This window comes from Fulmarus glacialis, unplaced genomic scaffold, assembly GCF_000690835.1.
Source record: "Fulmarus glacialis isolate BGI_N327 unplaced genomic scaffold, ASM69083v1 scaffold20763, whole genome shotgun sequence".
NCBI classification, from domain to species: domain Eukaryota; kingdom Metazoa; phylum Chordata; class Aves; order Procellariiformes; family Procellariidae; genus Fulmarus; species Fulmarus glacialis.
The window spans coordinates 1-14,789 of NW_009202582.1; the positions used below are offsets into that span (position 1 = coordinate 1).

Genomic DNA, 14,789 nt, shown 5'->3' on the forward strand with positions numbered 1-14,789 from the left:
AGCCACACCAGCCCCTGTTACGAATAACGATAATTACCGCCTCACGGGTGGGTTTCTTCCTTCTTCCCCCCCCTCAGGAGGAGCAGCTATGTAATCTGTCAAGTGCCAGCGTTGCGTCCCGAGGCCGTCGTGGAAACCGCGCTGCTCGGTGAGGCACTGAGCGACAGCTTCCTTGGCAGTCATAATTTGCTTTATTCAGAGCGTCATCCCAGCTCCAGTTTCTGTTGCTGCCCAAAGCCTAGCGCTTTTCCCTCTGACAAGGCTCCTTTGTACTGCAGTATTTGGTAGTTGTCTTCTGGCTTTGAGGACAATAAGTGACCTGTATAAAAATGCTGCGATATTGGGGTGAGATTCCGGTTTCGTCTAACCAGGCCAACCGCAGCTCCTTTGACCTCCTTCAGCGTGAGTTTCGTACTGTGGAAGTCCAAGATCCTCCACTGCATCAGCCATCTGCAAACAAACCCCGGCCGACCACCATGTTGGACATCCCCTCGGAGCCCTGCAGCCTCACAATTCACACCATTCAGCTCATCCAGCACAACAGGCGGCTGCGCAGCCTGATCGCCATGGCTCAGGCTCAAAACCAACAGCAAGCGGAGGGCATAAAAACTGAAGACAACGAACCTTTGCCATCTTGTCCGGCCTCTCCACCTCTCCCTGATGACCTGCTTCCTCTGGATAGCAAAACCCCCAAAATGCCATTTCAGCTGAGGCACAGTGACCCAGAGAGTGATTTCTACAGGTGTGTTGGTATTTCTTTGAGTTAGTTCTTGGCTGAAGGAAGGCTGAGTGCTTTTAAATATGCATGTAGTTATGTCAATTCCCTTAGGCTGAAGGGTCACACAGTTGTGTATAAAGTATAAAACAGGCTTAGAAAAGGAAAGATTTAGATTTCTCCCGTGTGGATAACATGCACATTGTTTAAAATAAATGTGGTTTTGTTTCCTGTCTATAAAATGTGGATGTGTAGTGCTGATTTCTGTCTTGTTAGTGCTACGCTACATGTTTGTGAATGGTTTTGCCATCTTGAATGGTATTTTGACAAGTTTAGTTACGGGATGTGAAGTCTCTTCTATTTAGGTCACTTACTCAGAACTAAACTTGCCTTATTGTAACTGAAAATCCAGAAGACACATGACTAGGTTTTGGCTGTTTTGTTGTAGTTTCTGAAAAGATGATTTGATAGCATATTTATAAGATTTCAGTGGCCAAGATCCTGTGACGTAGTAACTATCACATTTCACCCTGTTTGTTGGCGTTATTCTGGTCAGAGGTGGCGAGGAGTATGGGTGAAGGGAACTCTTGTCTCTGATACTGGCTCCACCAGCCAAGGGCTGGACAAAATGTAAAGGAAGGTTGCATTGCTTCTACCTCTGCAGCCACTCTTTGATTAAGTAGTATTGCCACCACCTCCCTGTCTACCCTTCTGACAAGCACTAAATTCACAAGGAGGTGTTGCATTTCTTGGAGGATCTCATGGTACTTTGTAGGTTACGTGTATTTAAATTCAGGGATTAATCCTCACTACTATAACTTTCTGTTCTTAGGTTAAAAACTGTGCAGCAATGAACATGATGTGGGAGAGGATAATACATTTTATTTTTTAAAATGGGGAAAATGTGCGTCAATAAAATATAATGGATCAGTTAAATGCCGCTGAGATCTTTAATGGCCTGATGTTGTATGAAATGCATTTTATTCAAAGATGTTGCTTTTGGTAACATAGTCTCTCTGAACAGTAGAGCAATTCTTTAGTGCTGTTTGTGGAGGAACACCATCTTCCTTTTTGGAAGAAATAAAGTAATAAGCTTAGAAGGGTGAAGGGAAATCCAGACCTGTGAGGATAAAGTCTGATGAGCCCTGTGACTCCTGCTCTTTCTGGCCCTGTGGTTTGCAGAACTGAGAAGTGTTCTGCTCTGTCCTCCCCGGTGGTTTCAGCTTTAAGTTCAGTTTTCTGTGGCGCTGTCCATGTTTTGAGGGCTGCTTTGTCTTTTTGTTATGCCTTGTGATTTTCTGGGGTCCGAGTAAAGAAATGTTATTTAGCAGTCAACCACATGGGGGAGTTTAAGGACTAGATTGTAAAAACTGGATAGACAATTTTGGAATGAAATGTTTTGTGGCTGACAGAGAGTGGATTTGTAATGAGCTGCAGTGTAGACTAGAATTTAATTTTGAGTTTGTTAAACTAAACACATTTATGCTTTTCCAGGAGGAAAGCTTTGAGTTTGTTGTTGCATATTTGTTCTTAACTGTTTTAAGACACTTACATGAATTAAGAATAGCAGCTGCTATTGTAGTAGTAAAAATAAAGATGTGTGATTTACCAATGCTTGTTCTTAGTGTGTAAAAACAATTTAAGGAAGACCATTCTTCCCCTTGATAAAACATGGTAGTGCTTAATTTTATGCTGCCTTCTGAAATGCCATTGTCAGAGTTATAGTATTCGACTAAATCCGTATTTTAATTCCATTTTCTTTGGCAGTAACCTGGGTCTGAGAAGCAGTGTATAAGTATATTTAGACATAGGAAGAAAGGAAGATAAGAGCGGCCAGCCTGAATCAGACCACAAGTTTCTTTATTATAGTCATGTTCTCTTCTGTTTCCTTGTCATTCATTTTCATCCTTTGACCCCACGCCCTTGTCTTTTATTTTGTTGTTCCCTGGATTCATTTTGGTTTTCCTCCCCTCTGCCCTGCCCCATACCTGTAACCCCTACCTCCTCATCCCTTTTGAGATAAGGAATAGGCAGAACCTAATTTACTGCTATTTTTCAGTTGTTTTGGTCTTTTCAACTCCCCAAAATCTGTACCACCAGCAGTTTTAATCATGATGCTATTCCTCTCCTCCATTTTTCCAGACTGTTTATAAATATGTTGAAACAAACCTTGATTCTGGCACAGATCCTCGAAGGAAGACCTGGGCTCCACAGTGGAGATCTCTTACATACTTGCTTGTTGATGGATTTGGAGGACTCTAGTAGGTTTGTGAAGCAGGTTTTCCATTTACAAAAGCTGTCTGGACTCTTTCTGAGTGTATCATATTTACCCATGTGTCCTCTAATTCTGTTCTTATAATTTCTTTGAATTTCCCTGGTGCACCAGAATATATCGAGCTTCCCAGCCTGCAGTTCTTCACATCTTTTCTGAAGCTATTAGAAGAAAATGTTTTCACATCTTCTGTCTTCTGGTCCTCATGGGCCAAGGCAGTTTAAAGCAAGAGGTGACTCACCACAGCTGTTCAGGTATTTCATCCTTGAATTCCTTTAGTATTCCTGGATGAATTACCATCTGGTCCTGGTGATTTGCAACTGTTGATGTTACAGTTCTTGGAATACGCAATAAGGGATTAACATTTGTTTTTGGTTGCTATAGAAACAGAAGGTAAGCTTAAAGCATAATCGATGAAGAATGAGTAAAGAACTGTAGACTTGAAACTACCATTTGAACAGGAGGCTTTTACCATAGTACGGCTGCTAGCTTTTCCTTCTTCTCTGTTCAGCTTCCTCCGATTAGCATGGATCTGTCTTCAAAAGAAACCTAACCTACTCATTATGTGCCTCTTCAGATGCTTTTTCTTGTGTATGCATTGTTGGTTTCTTAACAGATTTCTCTGCCATTCTCTCATTTGCGTTCCTGACCACATTGGATGTGTGCTTTGCGTTGAAAGATAATCTGTGAATGAAATTGGGACCTTGCAATGGGAAGACAGTTCATGGCAGAAGGGCTTGTAGTTAAGAAACATCTGTACAGCAGTAGGGAAGCACGTGTCGGTGGGATAGCAGGTTTAATGTTGGGAAGGGTTTGGAGCAGTGGAAATTAGAGCAGGCAGAACATAATTCCCCTGCTGGACTAAGCACTTCGGCTTAGCCCCTAAACTGTCCGGTCTTCTGGGTTGGGCCACTGGGACCCAATTTATTTTCCAAATGCTATTACCTCTTGCCATTATCTATTGAGCAGTTTCTTTTTATACCTATGCACCTTTCTGTAGACATAGCAGAGATATTTAAAAAGAGGCTTACTCAGGATGAGGTGGAAAGAGGCCCTTTTCCAAAAGGAAACAACTTTCTGGTTTGAGTTAGTGTGCTGTGTACTTTGATGCACACTCTGACTAGTATAATCTTGTTTTTCCAATGTTCTCCTTTATTTTATTGTTTTGGGGAAAATGGCTGTGAAGCGACCTTGTTGCACCTCATTTGGTAGAAATTCAACTCCACAGTGTAATGTTTCATAAAATCGATGTGTTCGTAGGAAAAACAATCCCTCCCTCCATCTGCTGCTAGCTTATGCTCACCTAGGAGGGAGCAGAGCACTTCAATCCATTACTGCAGTTGAGTGAACCTCAGCTGTTGGTCCTTCTACTGACTTAGCCCAAACACTTTCCCCTGAAGATGGTTGCACAGGAGATGAACCACAAGATCTCCTTCTGTCTAAAAAAAACAGCCTTACAGGAGAGGAGCTTGGGTGAATGGATTGTGATGCCTTTGGGGAATGTCTTATTGACACAGAAAATGGTCCTTTTGTGAGTTCTGAAACCCTATGAATCCTGAAAATAAGCCTGTTGGGTATAAATGGACACTTTTTTCTGTTGTGAAGTTCTGCATGTTGCAGGTTTGCTGGCAGCAGTGGGAGAAGGCTGGGCTTTGGGTCTGATGAATTCGTGGCTTGGCAGATAGATTTCTGTCTGGAACATCATCTAGTGTTGGTGACCCATATATGAAAATATACATCTTATTGGAAACACAAAATTGAAGAGCGACAAGTTGGCCAGTATTTATGATAAATTTCATACTATATATTCTGTAGAGATGATCACCTCTAAGTCACAGGCCTAATTGCCAGTCTTGTTAATCTCTGGTGACAGAATTTTAGGGATTAAAGTGCTCTTGCATACTTGCCGCTATATGACTCTGGTAATATGTTAAATAGGTTTGGCTTTGGATGGTTGCTGGATGGGGAGCCTTTCAGGAAAGCAGTAGGTGCTGCAGAGGGTGGCATTCTGCATAATGATGGCATCTGGAAGGGTGCTTTTGTAGGTGCTAGGTATCTGGATGATACCTAAGACCAAGGCTCTTTAGCTGTGATCATCAGGGAAAAGAAGTAGTTTGCTGGTCTTTTTTGGGAAGGCTTGACATTAGATAGCGGCTCTCAACTTAAATGTGTCTATATGGCTGGTTTTGTTTATGTGCATTCTTATCAGACAGTACCCGAAAGTTAAAGGAGATGAAGAAAAAAAAGATATTTTCTCATTTGTTGGTTTCCATTAACATCTACAACAATATTTCAATTTTTGCTGTCTAATCAGGCTTTTAATCATCTTCCTCTAATGTTTATTGGGGAAACAGGAAAACAAGAGAAGAAAACATAAGAAAAACAAAACAAAATTGATTGACCTTACCAAGAGCAAGAGGTGGGGATTTGGATTTGAGTACAGTACCTGAAATTTCTTTTCCCTCTGTCTTTAATTGATTAAATTTCAAGTTGATTATATCCCTTTCGGCATAGTGACCTAGCTGCATTTTAATGCTGGCAATTAGTTTCTTTTCCTCTAGGAGTTTAAAAGAGATACAACATTTTCTGCTGCTTCTGAGCAGTGATATGCATTGCTAAATGGTTGTTGTGCTCTACTTTACAAGTGGCTGAGTATCCTGCTTGGGCTTGCCAAATTCAGTGTCTAGCTTAAGTTTGTCCATAGTGTTTTGAGTGAGTGGCAGAGAATCAATAATGGCTCTTTATCTGTCTCTGTATTAATAGAAGTCTGGTGTTCGGTGTTTTTGGTAGCGTAAGATGCTCTCAGCTGATGGCTGCTGGACAGCTAGGTATGTCCTTTATATGTGTTTTTTATAGGCATAAATTTTGATGGTTATTTTCTGGTTGGTTTTGGTCAATGGTTGTTTTTTTCTGTTGTAACCTCCTGGTCCCACTGGTGTATGAGACATGTGGCTGTTTATGAACTTCAGAAATCTGTTGCTGGGAGGTGGAGGGGGAAGTGAGGGAGATGTAAAAACAGTATGGGTGACACTTGGTTTATAAGGGAACTGATGATCTTTTAATTCATCTTGTCAGAGCGCCTGCTGTCTTCTTTACAAAGTAGTTACATAATTGGGTAGGAATTGGGATGTGAGTAATTTTCCAGCAATTAGTAACTGGGATGAATCCATGACCTGAGAGCCACATGCTGTTCTTAATATCCACTTAGAAATATCATCATCTGCAGCTCTTAATATAGTGTGATCCCCCCCTTTATTTGAATAATCAGAAAGTGCTGAGCTGGTGTTCTTCAAAATGAATGATTTTGGACCTGGTAGCTCTAAGTTTAACCTTCCATTTTCACTCCCCTGAAATGTTATCTTTTTTTACTGCTGTGTTTCAGTGGTTTTTGATGGGTCAGTTCTGAGGATCAGGGGGAGCTGAGGCTCTGCGACCCAGCGTCTCAGTGAGACTGAAGGGGACCTCGTGCACTCGTTGAAGAGAGAGAGAGTAGTGAGAATTTTATCATGGCACCGATGCTGTCTATGTACTGTTTAATCAGGTCTTGTTACTGGAAAGAAACTCAAGTAATGCAGGGTGAGAGTGAGGTGAACTGCAGGGTGGGCTGCAGAAGATGGAGAAATTGATCGGAAACAGATGAAGGGTGAAATTGTTACCTTAATTCTGCCATTGGTGCTGAATGAATTGTAAAAAAGTATATAAATACCATACTTAGCAGAAAGGAAATTTGATTTTTTGACATCAGCATTTGAAGGCCATGTTACTGATATGGGCAAATACATCGCATGCATTTAATTGTGAGTTGAGAAATCTGGTAGAAATATGTTTACCTTTCAGAGGCCTTGCCTTATCTCATCTTCTCCTTTTCGTATGTGGAATTTCTATTTGTTAACTCATCTTGATGAAAAATTCAGTTGCCTGACTGTAAATGAATGATGTTTGAAGTGCTCATATCAGTTGTTCTCCATCTCCTCCATCCTGCGTGGTCACTCCTTCCCGCTTAGCAACACCGAGAAGAGAGGTCTCAAACGCAAGGCCAGGGAATGCTGCTCTACAGCAGAACCTCTCCAGGCCTCCCTCCCAGGGCCTGGTGTTCACTTCTTAGGTTTCATACGGGGATTCTTCTTTCAGTGTCATGCTTAGTGACCACTGGAAACGAGGGCAGGGAAATGGTCTTTTTGGCTACAGTGTACCTTTATGAAATGTATGTGTATCCTGTTTCTTGCTTTTTATGTGTGTCTTTTGCATACTCAGTTCAGATCTTGTCTATCCCAGAAGCCTTTGTATCTGACTGTTAGGCCTGTGACATCAGACATCATAAGGAAAAGAAATGTAATTAACTGAGAGGGGGAATGACTTGCATTCATGTTATTTAAAATGCCTTTTTTTGTTTGTGTCAAGGTCCCATTTAATTCACATCTCCAGGAGAAAAGCTCTTGGGTGGGAAAGGAGTTACTTAAGGGTTCGGAAGATTTTCATCCCACATTCATGAATCACCCAAGGAATCTTGCGGCATTAGAAGGGAAAATGAGAATTGGCAGTGCTGATTTGGAGGGAAGGGAAGAAGGAAAGCAGATAAACCCTTACTGGGTGGTGTTCATATGTAATAGAGAAACTGTGGAGAACCCAAAACAATCTGCTTTCCCTTTGTACATCACCTTATTATTGACAATATCTCTTCAACTGATACATTCCTTTCAGTTTTTGGAGGTGTGCTATTTTTGTCTTTTCTGGTTTTTAGAGGAAAAGGGGAGCCAGTGACTGAGCTGAGTTGGTCCTCCTGTCGGCAGCTTCTCTACCAGTCAATGGCCACCATCCTGGCTCACACAGGCTTTGAGTGTGCCAATGAGAGTGTCCTGGAGACCCTGACAGACATCGCCCACGAGTACTGTTTGAAGTTCACCAAACTACTGCGCTTTGCTGTGGATCGAGAAGCTCGACTTGGGCACACCCCTTTCCCTGATGTCATGGAGCAGGTCTTCCATGAAGTGGGCATTGGCAGTGTGCTCTCGCTGCAGAAGTTCTGGCAACACCGCATTAAGGATTATCACAGCTACATGCTTCAGGTGAGAAGAAATGTACCCCCAGTACAATTGCTTATTCCTGTAGCAAGTCCTGGTTCTTACTGAGGTAAAATCTGATTAGAAAACCTCTTGGGTGTGGAGGGGAGTCATCAAGGAAAAGCAAAACAGCGTTTTTTTGACTGGAAGACAGAGCCCTTATTTGTGTCCCTACTGAGGCTAAGAATGGTCTGCTGATGGTTTGTCTGGTATGAGAGGAGGCCCCCAGCTCTTCAATGGCCCAGACAAAACTATCAAGTAGAGGTAAAATCAGTACTGACTGGTTAACTGAATTTTCTGCTTTAATGGGATATTTGGCTGCTTACCATTTCAGAAAACAAGTAAGCAGACAACCAAAATTTACTAGGCTGTACAGTGGCTTGTGTTCACTTCAGCAAGGGGTGACTTGCTTAAGCTTTAGGAGTGTAGGGTAGTATTGTGCTGATCTGAGTTGTCACACAGGTGCTACCTTCCACTGTCGAGGGGACTGTGCTTCTGTGGAGAAGGAAGAGGAATTGTTAAATTCCTTGGAATAAGAGGTATCATATAAATATAGGTTGTAAGAATAAGGGTATGGTTTCTCTTGGTCCAGGTATTCTTCGAAATTAAACATATGCATTTTATTTGAATGATATAAGACTGCCTGTTGTGGACTTAGAGAAATGCAAGGATTTGAAGTGGGAATTTTACTCCTACTCATCAAAAACCAAGACTTGAATCAAGTAGGTAGCCTGTCACCAAAGGCAAAACCTGCCATCCCTTCCTCCTTGTCATGTTTCCTGAGTGCCAGTTGACTCATCTTGGAGCAGCTACCTTGCGCTCCTTTTCCCAGGGTTTGCACCTTGTGGCTTACAGAGGCAGTATAAATCAGAGACACCTGTAAGTGCATGTAGTATGTAAATTGGGATGGCCTCTGAGGTTTGTGCATAAAAATAACATCATCAAGCTCTGTCTTCATTAAAAACATTTTTGTTCAGAAAATCAGTTCTGTTCATTTTTGTTCAAATATTTTTGTTCAGATGTTGTCTCCTTTTGGAATTTTGATTTTCTGCATCATTCTGCTGATGCAGTTCACTTTCATCCTGCAGCTGGTCATTGTCTTATTTGTTCTGTCCTTTATGCAGGGCTGAGGTCCAGAGTAGCCTCTGTATTTGGAAGTATATCTAGAAGGGGGAAATAGGCTTTGCTATTCTTTTTCCTTCTTGCTTCTGCTGTTAAAAAGCCTTGGGCTTTTCCTGAGCACAGTTCACAGTTGGGGTTCAGTGGTATAAACAAGCATTTGTTAGAAGCAGATGAAATCTGAAAGTTTTAATTAATTGCTTACAGTTGTTAAGTTTCTAGAAGTACAGGGTAGTTCTAAATCTCATTCCTGTATTTGTTTCACTTCTCTGACTGGAGAAAACTTCTGTGTTTTTTGCTGTGAATCTGACAGAAGGTACCCAGGCTTCGCCCAGTGGTGACTACAAAGCTGATGAATATCTGAGCTGCTTGTTTTTTTAATGCTGGAGTAAATTTGTTACAGGCGGATGGGGGATGGTCTTAGAGGTAAAACCAAAGAGTAAGACTGAGACACTTTGCTTTTGTTTCGTGCTCTGTTTAAATTTTCGGGCCTCATCATCTCTGTCTGTGAAATAAAGGTGCTCGTATTTATCAAGCAGATGTGTTAATGGATTAAACCTCTTATTAAAGTCCCTTGTTACAGGACAGAAGGTAAAGGGGAAAAATCTTTCCTGTGTAGCGGGTAACCTGTTTACTTGTTCATTCAAGTCAGATGTTAATAATATTCTGGGAACAGAGCGCACTGCAGTGTAATTGCCATCAGAGTCTCTGAAGTCACTCTGACCTTTCTGGCCTCTTTTTCACTCCCACTGATCTTTGACAGGTTAGCAAGCAGCTCTCTGAAGAGTATGAGAAGATTGTCAACCCTGAAAAGGCAGCGGAAGACACAAAGCCTGTGAAGATTAAGGAGGAACCTGTTAGTGATATTACTTTCCCCATAAGTGAGGAGCTGGAAGGAGACCTGGCTTCTGGTGACCAGTCTTTGCCCGTTGGAGTGCTTGGAGCTCAAAGCGAGCGCTTCTCTGCCAACTTGGAAGTGGAAGCTTCCCCGCAGGCTTCAGGTAGGGGTTTCTTGCTATTCCTGGAAACAGTCCATCAGCAGTTCCATGTGACCTTGTTTCCATTTTTAATAGCAGATCCCAATGTGAGGAAGGAGAGGGAGAAGAAATTTTTAGGTTTTAGTAAAAAGATTTGGATGGGAGGGAAACCCATATTTGCTTTCTAAATACAAAACCAAAGAATCAAAGTTATCAATTACTGGGATTTGTTAAATATTTACTCCATTCGTGGACCCTGTACAACACAAAATACTTTATATGATGTTTCTTTTTGGCTTTGTTATTGGTGTGAGGTAGGTTGTTTTTCTACAGAGGTGGTCCAAGGCCTTTATTTTTGTTTTTTGAACTAGGGTATTTGCTGCAGATGTGAGTACCAGGGTTTTTTTTCCAGTCTAATTTAACAAAGACAAAAATAAGTTTTGTGTTTATATGTATGTATATATTTTAGTTTAAAAGAGACTAGAATCTTATCTTTATTTCTAGTAAGGAGAGTACTGGATTTTTTTTTTTCCTTTTTTTTTTTCCCCCCTGGGTAGTTTTCAATTCTTGTCCAGAGATTCACGTTACTGAAAAGTTGAAGGCCATGTTCCTTGTGACTGGAGTAAAGTCAAGACCCTATATAGTTTAGGCACTGAATGAGTTACGGAAATACTGATGATACTTGGTGCAGTCCTCCATATTCAGAAGTCACCATGGTAGTGACAATCTTTGTTTTATGAAACCTTATCAGTGACTTATGTGAAATGGGCTTGTGGGAGTCTCTCCTATTTTAGCATCTCTACCCTAAAGCCTGCTGTAGTTAGCTGAGGCCGTGGAAAGTGAAATGGTGAGTGAAGTAGTGGGTTATGGAGACTGCAGTCTTTTCCTCAAAGTGTCATCCCTTGATGTTAGCACTGAAGCACACTGGTGGCCAGCATGAGAGAATCTGCTACTGCTGTGCCTTTCCTATATCTATATACAAGTTTTGTACTGTGCGCCGCTTAGTAGTGCTAAATTTTCTGGAAGATGAAGAAGACATTCTTCTCCCAAAGAAAGCCAGTTTTGATTTTTGAATAGAACCTTCTGAACTCTGGAAATCCCTGCAATAATAACTGTTTCACTTAAAAATCTGATTAAAAACCAATGAAGCCTGTCCTCCTGTTAACTCTAAACTAAGTAGCATATATAGTGAGGTTAGAGTATACCCCTGAGTCCATTAGTTTTTTTTTTTTTTTTTTAAATGGCACATTCTGCCGAGTTTTAAAAAAGCAGAAATCCATCTGATGTTTTTCTGGAAGCTCATATTGTTTTCCATAGTACCTCTGAAATGTGAAGTGCTCGCATTTTTGTGGGAGAGGGAACAGCAGACTCCTCTGGCCCATCTGGGGTTGCGAGTGATTCATGTGGAAAGCTTTGTATTAGCATCTACCACTTGAGACCCAGAGGTTAGCATGCTAGCTGTATATTAAATGCCTCTTGCCTCTCTGATACTGAATTGATGTTTTCTAATTAAGAATACAAGTGCTGTGTTCCTCCCTGAAAATCCCTCTTCACTTCATAAGGGCCTTTGGAAATCTCATCACTGTAAGAAGTCCCAGACTAGAGCTGGGCAGGCTGGAGAGCGTAATATCATAAGGAACAAGAAAAAGCTGCTGCAATTAGGACACCACCATCTCGAAAATACAAGTGTGAGGCCCGTAGAGAGGGCAGCAAGGCTTCAGTGTCTGAGGGCAAAACTCTCGTCACAGCCTTCCGTGTTCTGCTTGTGTTTCTGCTTATGCTTGATGTTGCGGTTGTGGGCTAGCTACTTAATTTCATTGCAGTTGGGGAAATGGAGGCAAAATTGGGGACCTTGTTCCTCCACCCAGCAGGATAACACGAGGATTAGCTCATTTGTAAAGTACTTTGATGTTAAAGTGCTTTGAAGATGAAACATCCTGTGTCGATGCTTAAGTACTTCTAGTCATTAGTGACTCTCTCAATGACAGGTGATAGAGCTGAAAGGAATAAGGCTGAGCAATGAAGAGCAATTGATGAAAGAAAGATGCAGTTAAGTTTAGTAAGCATCTTTGATTATTGTGTAGTCTGTAGCTGCAACTCTGTGGAACAGATAGTGTTTTAATGATGTGTCCATTGTTGTTGAGACGAATACGTTTACTTATAAATAACACAAAAAGGACTTTTCATTAAGGCAACTGGACACCAGCAAGCACTTTAATTCTGGCTTGCTCTCTAACTGCTAAGCTAACGTAGGCTGTGTTACCACAAAGGTCTCCTAAACCCTGGTTTGGGCTAAGCTGTTCTCTGGAAAAGATTCCTGACTTCTTCGTAAGGGAGAATTCTCAGTACAAACGTGTGGTGGAAGATGTGTTCTCTGTGTAATTGCTAGTAATAGCGGACTATTGTTAGTAGTATATTGATAATAGGGAATGGTAGTAGGTTTGGCTCCGTACAAGAGGTTTGGTTGTGCTTTCAAACTGTAGCCAAGCTCCTTGAGACACAAGGTTTGGCAAACTTATTAAAACTGGTTTCCTAGGTTTTTTTTTTTATTTTCCATGTGAATTTAACCCCACACAAGAGGGACCAGATTTAAAGGTGAGAAGATTTCAGGCTTTGTTCAGTTCTGGGCTGTTTATGCCCGTTTCAGCAAGGAGCCCAATTAGTGTATTTTTAATAGGATTTTTGTCTCTCTTAAAATTGTGAATAAGCAGAAATAATGCAATTTATAATTACGGCTCTTGGGGAGAAAAACATTTCCTGTTATCAAGAAATATGGTTTCGTAATCTTGTACAGAAAATCCTCAATCTGCTTAGATTGCGCACTAGTGTAAAAGTTTTTAAAAAAAAAAGGGGGGGGGGGAGGTGGAGCTGTTTCCCAGCAGGGTGTCTGCGAGGTTGAGCCAAGAGGGTTTCTTTCCGTTCTGCTGAAGGATGGGATAAGACCTGTGGGTGTTGAGTACAAGGAGGCAGGCAGTTGGGTGGCTGACTGCAGCTCTGATGTCCCTGCATTTCAGTGCTGAAAGTGGTATTTGAGACTGTTCATCTACCTACTCCTCTGCCCTCTCACTTCACCTGCCCTGCAGAAGTCCAGTATGTCTGACAGCTTAGAGGATGTTGCAAGGACCTCATCATCATGAATGACTTCTGGACTGCCTCTTAAGTCCTGCTTATGCAGGGTCTAGTCCATGGGCTGTTGGTGGACTCATTGCTGCTGAGACACTTCTTCTGGAGAGTGATGTAGGCTCTCTTCTGGAGAGTGTTGTAGGCTCTTTAAGTTGTTGTTTCTCATAGAGAAAACCACGTGGAGGATTGCTGTGAAAGGATAGCATGGTATTTTTTAAAGCAGCAATTACTGGGCTATTAAAAAAAAAAGCCAACAGATTTTTTTATTTATTGTTTTGCAGTTTGGTGTGTTTTGTTTGTTTCCCCCCCAGCCTAGTTCACCTGTAGCTTTGCTTTTGCTCCTTCTTTAGCAGTGCTGCTGTCCCTTGCATCTGCATGTTGTTTGCAATTTGTCTTTTCACTCAGTTACTACTGTGTGCTTTTTCTTTCTCTAGGGGCTGAGGTGAATGCTTCCCCACTCTGGAACTTGGCACAGGTGAAAATGGAGCCACAGGAAAATGAGGAGGCTAATGTACATGGCCATGGGGTCCTAGGCAGCGACGTCTTTGAGGAACCGATGTCAGGCATGAGTGAAGCTGGGATGCCACAGAGCCCCAATGGCTCTGAGAGCAGTTACGGTTCTCATTCTGCTGACAGTCTCATGGGATCCTCGCCTGTCTTCAACCAGCGCTGCAAGAAAAAGATGAAGAAGATGTGAAAAAAGACAGTCTTCTTATTTAGTCCTAGTGGTATGTAATAGACTTGAAACAAACTAAGAGAGTACTGTGATGGCTATGATTCATAAACAGGGCTGGCCCTGGTGTATAAGGGCCCTTTCATAAAATTATTATGAGAGGTTTGGTGTGTAGTGCACTTCAGCTCCCCTCTTTGCTGGCTTCTGTACTCCATCCTGACTCACAAGATTGAAGATCATCCTATACATTTGGTGGTGGCATGGCTGGCTTTGGCAGATTAATGAGGAAGTTACCAGTGGAAAGTAGTTGTGAGGAGATCTGCTAAGCTATAGAATCATTGAATAATTTGGGTTGAAGGGACCTCTTGACATTCTAGTCCAGCCCCCTGCTTGAAGCACAGCCAATTAGAGCAGGTTGCTCAGGGCCTTGTCCATTTGAGTTTTGAGTATCTCAAAGGATGGTGATGCCAAACCTCTTTGGGCAACGTTTTCCCATATTTGACTACCCTCATAGTAAGAAAAAATATGTTCTTGCATCTAGTCGGAATTTCCCATGTACCAACTTGTGTTCATTGCCTCTCATTCCATCTCCGAGAAGAGTCTGACTGTCTTCTCTAACCCGCCCATTAAGTGGTTGTATACAATGAGATCTCTCTTTAGCCTTTTCTTTTCCTAGTGTGAAGAAACCGAGCTCCCTGAGCTTCTCCTTGTACGTCCTGTGCTCCAGCCCCCTAATCAGCTTTGTGGCCTTCCACTGAAATTGCTGCAGTGCCCTTCTGGTAAGGGGGAGCACAAAAGTGGATGCAGTCCTCCAGATACAGTCTCACAAGTGCTGAATAGAGAGAAATAA

General features: G+C 41.9%; 1 protein-coding gene across 1 annotated transcript; it reads left to right on the forward strand.

The window, feature by feature from the left end:
• The first annotated feature begins 329 nt into the window (after window positions 1-329).
• On the forward strand, window positions 330-14,208 carry SUPT7L (suppressor of Ty 7 (S. cerevisiae)-like). Its single transcript, XM_009574343.1, has 4 exons — window positions 330-742; window positions 7,729-8,053; window positions 9,930-10,167; window positions 13,701-14,208. Exons 1-4 carry the CDS (start codon window positions 330-332, stop codon window positions 13,961-13,963), a joined length of 1,239 nt encoding a protein of 412 aa, XP_009572638.1. The 3' UTR covers window positions 13,964-14,208.
• Window positions 14,209-14,789: the final 581 nt, after the last annotated feature.